The sequence below is a fragment of the Prionailurus bengalensis genome, chromosome E1, assembly GCF_016509475.1.
Source record: "Prionailurus bengalensis isolate Pbe53 chromosome E1, Fcat_Pben_1.1_paternal_pri, whole genome shotgun sequence".
NCBI lineage: Eukaryota > Metazoa > Chordata > Mammalia > Carnivora > Felidae > Prionailurus > Prionailurus bengalensis.
Window position 1 is genome coordinate 15,806,640 of NC_057347.1, and position 10,139 is coordinate 15,816,778.

The window sequence follows — 10,139 nt, forward strand, 5'->3', positions numbered from 1 at the left end:
GCCGGCGCGCTTCCATGACGCAACCCACGGGGCGAGGGAAGATGGCAGCGCGGTTGAGGGGTTTAGTTTGGGCCAGCCGGCCGCTGCTGCCGGTGGTCCAAACTTGGGACCTCCACGCGCGGCGCTGGGTCCGGGCGCTGCGGCGGAGCCCCGTGAGAGTGGTGTCTCCATCCGGACAGGTGGTGGAACGGAAGCCCGGTCCTGGGAAGCAGCCCCGTAGAGCGGCGGCTGAGACCGGTCCCCACGAGCCGCGACGGAAGCCGTCGCTTCAGGTGCCTCCATCCCAGAAGCCCTGCACTTGGGAAGATTCGGGGCTTCGCTATGATAAGGCTTTACCCGGAGACAGAAGGCTGAGGTGACTTGTTCCTGTGACTTGTCATGTATTCCCGTTTCTCTTCCCATTTCTCTTCCCGCCTGCCAACCTCTTTCCTCCTTTTGGAGGACTTCTTCCACCAGAATCCATTGGTTTTTATAATGCATGGAGGGCAGAATAAGTGTTTTCCTTGGAATTCATTTGTTAATGTCTATGAAGTTCTTTCTGTTTGTTAAAACTAGGTGTGTCTCGGTAACAAGGATGCTGGTAATTAACCCGTCTTTTTGTTTCCGCCCACAGCAGTGTAATGACAATTGTTAAGTCCAGGCCATTTCGGGAAAAGCACGGGAAGATCCTGCTGGAAGGTCGCAGGCTGATTGCAGATGCTCTCAAGGCTGGTGCTGTACCGAAAATTTTCTTCTTTAGCCGTCTGGAATACCTAAAGGAGCTGCCCATTGATAAGCTGAAAGGTGTCAGCCTCATTAAGGTGAAATTTGAAGATATCAAGGATTGGTCCGACCTAGTAACACCACAAGGAATAATGGGTCAGTGGTTACAGCATGTCACCAGAAGTAGAGACCTAAGATCATTTGTTCATAATTATCTTAAGGCAGCAAATTTTACTTAAATTCAAAATGTTATTGCCTAACCTTTTCTTGAGACACCCAGAAAAACACAGTTCTCAAATCTGTGCATCTTGTAGTATTTTCAGTGGAAGCTGAAGCCAGTTTTTTTGGTCATCGTTTGAATTATAGTTCTTGAATATTATATATTCTCCTTGAATGTTATATATTTTTAGGTCACTTCTTCAACCAATAATGTCCAACTAAAATTTAAGAAAGTGTTTACTAAAAGATTTAGGCCTCTATTTGCACAAGACCACTGCCAGTGTGGTGATAACCTTTCTGTTGTTGACCCCCTTATTCTAGAAGCAGGTGTAAGCAGTAAGCTGCAAGCTGTTACCCTGTTTAGCCCATTGAACAGGAAACTGTGTCTTCCTTTGGTTGACTCTGACTTAAGATTCTTTTTTTCAAGGTTTTTTTTTTTTTAATGTTTATTTATTTTCTAGAGAGAGAGAGACTAGGGGAGGGGCAAAGGGAAAGGGAGACACAGAATCCAAAGCAGAGTCCAGGCTCTGAGCTGTCAGCACAGATCCTGATATGGGGCTCAAACCCACGAACTGTGAGATTGTGACCTGAGCTGGAGTTGGACACTTTAACCGACTGAGCCACCCAGGCTCCTCTAACTTAAGATTCTAATAGATGGTGGTGTCTATTAGCACTTAGAAAGTCTTTTTTCTAAAAATTAAAAAAAAAAAGAGGAAAAAGAAAGCCTTTTTTCTGAATATGGGAAGTCTAAATATATCTTTTTGACATTGGAATATATTTTTGATCTGAGAATTGAATGGCAGTAAATGTAGAGGTTTCTCTTGGATAGTAAGGGACAGTTGGGGTAGGAGAAGTTATCTTCCAAGATTCTAATGTTTAGGCCAGGGTCTCTCCTACCAGTTGTGCATGTGTTTTCCTGTAGTGGGTAAAGTGCAGCTATTAGTTGGGAGAGGAAATTTGGGGACTGTCTCTTATTCTGTAACCCATCAAGTCCTAGGGACCTGTGACCCTACACACAGAACTCTCCCCTAGAGTGGGGATTTGGACTGCTAAAGTCCTCCACCCTAAGTATCCGTGCTCTTGTTAGCTATACTTCTAATTCCCTTCTCTATGCTACAGTACAAGTATCATTCATTTTTATCCTGCTGGCCACTTTGGGCACATGTGTTGATAGCGGCTAGCCCATCCTGGACTTCTGTAGCCCTCCTCGTCGTCATGACTGCCTTTCATCGTTTTGTGTCTTTTGAAAATATATATTATTTAGCTTACCCTTTTATTTCATATTTGAGAGGTGGAGTAAAGGGAGAAGGAGATAAGACTGTCAGGCTTCTGGCATATCTCTGAATCCAGTAACGTAAGTAGGGCCTCTAGCAGAGTGTTCTCGTCACTGCAGCTGTCCAGGTAGAGATGAAAGGACTTCAAGGGGTGCCTGGGTGGCTCAGTCGGTTAAGCGTCTGACTTTGGCTCAGGTCATGACCTTGTGGTTCATGGGTTCCAGTTCCATGTCAGGCTCTGTGCTGAAAGCCTGGAGCCTGCTTCCGATTCTGTGTATCCCTCTCTCTCTGTGCTCCTCCCCTGCTTGTACTCTGTCTCTTTCTTCCAAAAAAAAAAAAAAAAAAAAAAAAAAATTAACAAGAAAAGAAGTTAAAGGACTTCTAAGGTCCCCTGCTGTTGTGACTCTTAGGTGCAGGATCTTTTTACCACATACAGATACCTAATAGGGAAACCATTCCCTTCCCTTCATTGATGGGTTAGGTATAGGTCTGTATTCTTGGTGTGAATAAATTGGAATAGCCTTTGGGGAGGACAGTTTAGCAGTATCTGTTAAGAGTGCTTGAGTCACCTGGCTGGCTCACTCGGGAGAACATGTGACTCTTGATCTCGGGCCATGAGTTTGAGCCCCATGTGGGGGTAGAGATTACTTAAATATTAAAAAAAAAAAAAAAAAAGTGCACACACACCATATATTAATTTTACTTGCAAGTGTTTTTCATAGAGAAAAGTTTGGACATATGCATAGAGAGGTATACAGGGATGTTCACTGCAGGGTTGTTTATAATAGGGAAAGTGGAAAATAATCAAATTGTCAGTTGGGGAAGAACTAAATAAAGGTGGTATGTTCATGTTACAAAATAACATGCAACAGTTAAAATCAGGTAACTCCAAATGTATTGACATGGCAAGTTCTCTAAGACATCTCTTGTTATAGAATTGAATAAGTAGTTTACAGGATAACACATAGAGTATGAATTTTGTTTGTGAAAGAAAAAAAGCACCTGTATATGGGTAGACATTTATATATGTACGTAGATGCATGGAACAGGTTCTGAAGGGATCTATACACCCCCAAGATTGAAAACAGTTACGGGGAGGAGGTGTCACGGGCAGGACTTTTTGTATCAATTTTTTTCAATCAGAATGTATTCATGTAGTACTTACATGACTAAGAACACAGAAAGATTGATAAATATCTGAAAAGCCAAATTATCTCCCAGGTTCAAATCAGACAAGTGAACCGCCTGTTTTGTTTCCTCAGGGATCTTTGCCAAACCTGACCATGTTAAGATGACATACCCAGAGACTCAACTTCGCCATTTGCTGCCCTTATTGTTGATTTGTGACAATCTCCGTGACCCTGGGAACCTGGGGACGATTCTGAGATCTGCTGCTGGGGCAGGCTGCAGCAAAGTATTACTCACCAAAGGTCAGAGCACTTGTTTCTGAGTGGATTGGTTGGCCATTTGTAAGTGAGCTGGCTCTGTGGGCAGACATACATGGATTTGAATTTTGGGTCTGCCTCTTATTAGCCATTTGTCTGTGAGCAGTATTCTGAGTGTCATTTCCCTCATCTGTAAAGTGGGCATAACAGAATCTACCTGGTAGAGTTGTTCTGAGAAGTGAGATGGTGCACATGAAGTACTTAGCACTCTGCTTGGCACACGTTAGGTACTTCAGGAAATGTCAGTTATCTTTTAAGATTATTTTGACACCGGCTAGGTTATTAAAGAACTTAAAATCAGGGAAAGAAATACATGCCAGTTTTAACACTTCGAGTCCTTTATTTAATGATCTTGAGTTCCCAAATTGGGGGGCATATGAAGCCTTCCTAACTGAAGACATTCTGAATCCTGTAAAAGGAGTGTGAATATGAAATTGGGATGCATTTGCCTTAGCCTTAAGATGGGTCAGACATCCCCACACAAGTTAGCCTCTGACATTTCTCTCTCCTGTCCTCAGAAATTGGGATGAGTAGGCTTGGTTCTAAACAGACTTGCCTAACAGCTGGGACACACCTAAAACACCTATTACAACTTGCAGGGATGGTGAGAGGGAGAGAGTTCATCGAAAACACTCCAGCTATCATTCACTGTAAACTAATGACACCTGCTGCTGAGACTTGCCTCAGTTGCTCCTTTCACTCCTTCGTCCCAGTCAACAATTCCTATTGTTGGAATAGATGGGAGTAGATGTAGAGATGGCAGCATGAGAGCTAGGTACCGGGGTTCCATCATCAGTACCCCGCCTACCCACCCCATTGTTGAGATCTCTGAGAGCTGGTGTGGTTTTGGAGATGTACCTATTTAATCCAAGTGGTGTGTTTGCCACATTCATGGTGGTGGCTGGTGTTTAGGACAAGGGGAAGGAGTAGGGACCACTTGGCGTGGTGCCCAGTATGGAGGATGCGAGGATGAGGGGGGAAATCCCACTTTGTTCCTTACTCCCCACCAGAGAGAGGGGTCAGACTGGATGGCTCCCCTCATGAGTCTCGGCCCTCTTTTGTCCTCCCCGTTTTGCCTGCAGCCTCTTGACACACAGCCCAACTCTTCTCTCCAGTTCCCTGCAGTGATTGGGAAAGTCTGTGGTTGGCAGTTGGCGTGGGCAGTGTTACATTCTCTGTGTCTTATCTTCCTTTTAAAATTTGGCTTGCCCACTTACTCTGTTCTGAAGTTGGTTTACTTTTTACAGTAATTTCTAATGCAGAGAGTTGTGTTAACAAGTTAGGGGATGGTGGCAGACATGTGATGCCCTGGCCCTGCTGTCTCTCCCAGCTTGCGGTCCTGAGAAAGACCACGCAGAAGTGGCTGGGCTTAGCATGGGTCTGAATATAAAAAATAGTTCTTTTAGCCTTTTTTCTGTGGTGTGAGAGGGTGTGAGGGTGTGTGTGTGAGAGAGAGAGAGAGAGAGAAAGAGAAAGCTGTTGCCTTGGCTTTCCATGGATCACTGTAATTGCCTCCCACTTAATTTCCCCTCTGTAGGGTCTTCCCTGCTCTGGTGCAGATTTAACACTGAAGCCAAATGGGTCTTTCTAAAGCATAAACCAGATTCTGTCACTACTTTACTTAAAATCCTTTGATAGCATTATATTGTTTAATGGACAAAGTCCCAAACTCCTCAGCCTGGCATACCCACCCTCCTTTAAGTTGGTCCTTGCCTGCCTCCCTTTCATCTCCCGCTACACCCCCACCCGCTATTGACCTGATCGCTTTACTTACAGTTTTTGGACTGTGGCACTCTTCCCCTTCTATAATTTTATCCTCTGCCTCAGCCTTTCTTTTGACAGCTTCCTCCTGTCCTTCAAGATCCAGCTCACTGTCATGTTCTCTGGGACATTTTTCCTGATAGCTCTGCTTCGTACATGGGATTTTTGTTACCCTGTTAATACTTCTTTTACCTCAATTACTGATATCGTAGTCACGTGTTCAGATATTGTCCGAACACCATCGCCCATGATACCATGAGCTCCTGGAGGTTGGAGGCATTAATGCTCTTTGCCTCTCCTGTACAAGGTCTGGCTCAGGTGTATGGTAAATGTTGAAGGGATGAAGAAAGTCTTGTTTAGCACTAGCAGGAATTCATCCCTATAGTCCCTTTGCTGGATGCTGCCATAACTGGGGAGGCAGAGGTCCCAGCCATCCCGAAACTACAGGACATTTTTTGCTTTCTCTCCTCATCCAGAATTAATTTGATTTACTGCAAAGATCCCCTGTCTGGGATGGTTTATAATCTTAATTGGATCCTGTCTCTATTTTCTAGGCTGTGTGGATGCCTGGGAACCCAAAGTGCTACGGGCAGCGATGGGTGCGCATTTCCAGGTGCCCATCATCAATAATCTGGACTGGGAAACGTTGCCCAACTACCTGCCCACCGACACCCGGGTCTACGTGGCTGACAACTGTGGCCTTTATGCCCAGGCGCACATGTCTAATAAAGCCAGTGATTACGGCTGGGTATGTGACCAACAACTCTCGAAGTTACACAAGTATGAGGAGGAGGAGGAGGATCTAGAACCTGGAGCCAGTAAAGCCTGGCTCCCTGAAGTTGAGGTCCAGAGTTATGACTTGGACTGGACAGAGGCACCAGCAGCTGTGGTAATAGGCGGGGAGACCCATGGTGTGAGCCTGGAGTCCCTGCAGTTGGCCGAGAGCACTGGGGGCAAGAGGCTGCTGATTCCCGTTGTGCCTGGTGTGGACAGCCTAAACTCGGCTATGGCTGCAAGCATCCTGCTTTTTGAAGGGAAAAGACAACTGCGGGTCAGGGCGGAACACGTGAGCAGGGACAGGAGTTACCCCTGAGAGGGATCTTGGAAGTCAGTCCTTGATTTGAGGTGGTTCCCAGCTCCTCCTGCGTTGTTAGGAGATAGGCAGAATATGGTAATCAGGCCATATTCAGGAGGCAAGAGGTGGGCAAGATGCCATTATATGATTACTGGAAAAATAAGAATTTCCATGAATTTATGCTTATCTTCAAAAGTAACAAGGGTGAGAATTCTTCCTGAGATCTCCCCCAGCTCCGGAGCCGAACTTCCTCTCGAGAGAGCCCGGAGAGCAAGCATGACTCGTGCCCCAAGTGGTGGCAGAGTGGGATTGCTTTATGTTTAAGGGGAGGGGTTTTTGCAGGAACAATCTCTGGTTGGCTGTGCTCTCCCAGGCTGGTGCCCCACTTTGGTCTGGGCCTGGCCAGGGTCACACACAAATGTCTGATGCAAGTGGCCCACAGATTGTGCTTGAGACCCTCAATGCCCCGTCAGCTTTTAGAAGGTAGAAGAGCCCACAGCCTTCATACAGGGCTGAACCCACAAAGGCTCGTCCTCCAGCTTCACAGAGGCCATGATGCCTGTCACACCAGCAGGCTAGATCTGGGAGGCAGCTCAGTACTCCTGGAGTCTGTTGGCATTTGTTCTGTCAACACCTTGGAAAAGTGCTAAGAAAACGAGGTCACTAAAGGATGAAGCCAGTGTCCTGCAGCTTTGTCCCTGGATTATTGTTCCTGCTGATTTTTGTTACAAAATAAAGATCAATGACCGAACAACAAACCCTATGCCTTGTTACTGTTAAGAAAAACAAAACAATGCAAAACAGTATACCTGGCACATAATTCCAAGTCTACTTTATCACACTGGGTGAAAGAAGGAAAAGAAATTTACGTCCCATTCACTTCATAGTCAATGGCTTATATGCCATGCCTTGTGAGTTCTTTTTGCACATTTGTGGATATAATTTAGCAAAGAAGGCAAATTTTCCTTTCTTTAAAATGACTACAGGGGAAGCAACCAGTGATGAGGCTCTGGTTTGTTGAACGATCATGGAAAGTCACTTTCTCAAATTCTTTGCAATTTTAAGGCCAACATTTGTTTTTTTGCCATTTCCCCGGAAAATAAGAATTAAAGAAGGAGCAGTATAGGACAGTACACTACACTGGCTGGAAGAGAAGCTGTCAGATGGTTGGCAGAGCGGCCCCTTGACTTTGTGTTGAGTGGAGCGCCATGGACGGTTTCTGCCACAAGGTGGCAGCCGCACTTCGAAACCACTCCCAACCCTGAAGGGAGGGATTTAAGTTATTGAGAAAGGATGGAGTGAGTCTCTGCACAGAGGGCATTTTGCAGGACATTTGTGCTCAGAGGTGCTGAAGTTGGAGACCCATCCAGATTCTCATTCTCAGCAGAATCTGAAGCATAGATGGACACTGGGCCAAAAAACTAAGGGGGAAGTGGACAGAAGTGGGAAGCGGTTGCCGAGGGAAAAACCAGCATAACTTTTTCCTTTGAATGGAACCTCTGGGAAAGTAGCTCTGGACAAATGTTGATGTCCCCATAGGCCTGGAACTCACGCTGGGAAGCCTCACCCTGGTTTGCAGCTTCAGGGCAGGCAGAGCTGCAGAGTCCTCTTCCCTTCCCCCAGCTCGAGGTGAAGATCCTGTCATTAAGGTTCAGAGGATGAGCAGACCTCTGGGGACTGGTTTCCACCAGTTTCACCTGTGACCTCCTACTACTTGCCCCATGGATCATCAAAACACCAGATGTCCCCTTCTAAGCTGAGCTGCTTTTATTTATTTACTTAACGTTTTTGTTTTTGAGAGAGACAAAGTGTGATGGTGAAGCAGGGGTGGGCAGAGACAGAGACAGACACAGAATTGGAAGCTCCAGGCTCCGAGCTGTCAGCACAGAGCCCAATGTGGGGCTCGAACCCACGAACCATGAGATCATGACCTGAGCCCAAGTTGGAGGCTTAACCGACCGAGCCACCCAGGTGCCCCAAGCTGAGCTGCTTTTACCTCCACTTTTGCCATTTTGCCACACGAAAACCCCAGAAACAGCACCACACCAAGGGTTCTGTGGCTAGTGCTGAAAACCAGCTGTGCTGCAGGGCCTGGGTGTTCCCTGGGCCAAGCCCTCCCCGCCCCCACTCGCTTAAAAAAAAATTCTTTTTTAGGTAACACTCACATAGACATCTTTAAACTCCAATGACTTTCTTCAGTGAATGCACAAAAGTAACAAGCTGGAAGTCAAATGAATGGATGAGCTGTTTATTGCTGTGGGAGACTTAAAGTCTGAACTAGCTTGCCACGTATGTCTGCAGCTGAGACAGCCTGCAAGCCGGGCCCTCCAGAGCCGCAGCCAACACTCAGAGGCCAAGTATGACTGAAAGTCTGAATACGCTACAGAAGGCATCGGTTCTCTTAACTACGTTTGTTTTCTAGGGGAGCCACCTTCTTCAGCTAAGGCGTCATAGTCAGAGGGCCATCCGCAAAGCTGCTGCTGCTGCACAATGCAAGAAGGGAACAAAGGTTGGGGACGAGATGTGGCCGTGACAGGGTCTGGCCTCCCAGCCTCCCTCTTACCTCTGTGATGGGAAGGGGTGGTGCAACTGACTGCAGACCGGCAGAGGGACTTACTTCCACGTCCTGTGATGTCCGAAGGAGATTTCTTTTTTAGCCCGGGGTCCTAAGATCATGCCCCCTCTTGTATCCTTGTGCTTACCTGTGTTGGGTGACTGACCTGTGTGAAGCATGAACACCCAGGAACCCAGACTTGGGGCTGCCTGCCTCCTTTGGGCTGCACGGTCACCTACAGGCTTGGGGACAGACCTTCATGAGTTAGCAGGTTATTTAATAGAAATCCAGCAGTCCTTCAGAACAAGTCCTACCCAAATCAGTTACACATCTCCTAGCCTGGGAAGTATTGCAAGAGTCCAAGGGGCTGTGGAGACACAGTATGCCTTAAATGAAGCAGATTTTCTTCATGCTTTCACATTTGAGGCACGCCTAGGACATCCTAACGTTGTATTTCTCCCATTGGAAGGAGAAATCGCAGCCATAAAGTGGACCCAATGTAACATTTTCCTACAAACAGCCTTGGTTCCTGGAAACCACGTCCCTTGCATTATTTACTAACACTGGATAATCAGGAACGAAGCTAACAGACGACAGCCATTTGTCAACAGAAGATTTTCCTTTGAGCAGCCTGCTTGGAAGAAAGCCATGGCGACTCTTGCCTGCTGGGTGTTCACAAAGAGGGATACAGGTTCAGTGCTTGCTTCTTCAACACCGCCGCTTCAGGGAACTTGACAGACCCTGAGCTCTGGGCCTCTGGGTCAGTCCTCTGTTCACATGGCACCACCCAAAGAGGCCACAGAGGGCACTGCTGAAGTTCCCTACCGGCCACACGCAGCCGTGCCCAGTCCCATTGGGCGAGTGTGGGCCTGTTCCTCCTGGTCCAGGGAAATAACTTATGAACAGGATGTCCCCATGCCTGAGCCTGTGTGACTGAAGGGCGCTGGGCCAGCTGCCTGCTCACATCCCTCCCAGAGCTATGATTCCAAGTCTACATGCGTGTGCACACGTGTGGTGTTCTCCCTGAGCGGACACTGCGACACCTTATTAGGTTCTGCTGATCTGTTCTTGGACTGTGTTCTATGTCTAGATCATTGCAGAACTCCGTT

The 10,139-nt window shown here is 46.9% G+C and overlaps 1 protein-coding gene across 3 annotated transcripts; it reads left to right on the forward strand.

The window, feature by feature from the left end:
- Positions 1 to 14: 14 nt before the first annotated feature.
- On the forward strand, positions 15 to 7,234 carry MRM3 (mitochondrial rRNA methyltransferase 3). 3 transcript variants are annotated; one of them, XM_043585519.1, is made up of 4 exons: positions 15 to 355; positions 614 to 858; positions 3,458 to 3,625; positions 5,956 to 7,234. In XM_043585519.1, the coding sequence occupies exons 1-4, from the start codon at positions 15 to 17 to the stop codon at positions 6,492 to 6,494; spliced, it is 1,293 nt and encodes a 430-aa protein (XP_043441454.1). In that variant the 3' UTR covers positions 6,495 to 7,234. The 3 variants fall into 3 exon arrangements, with proteins under 3 accessions (XP_043441454.1, XP_043441455.1, XP_043441456.1); XM_043585520.1 differs by having other exon boundaries at positions 167 to 272; XM_043585521.1 differs by lacking the exon at positions 15 to 355 and having other exon boundaries at positions 688 to 800.
- Positions 7,235 to 10,139: the final 2,905 nt, after the last annotated feature.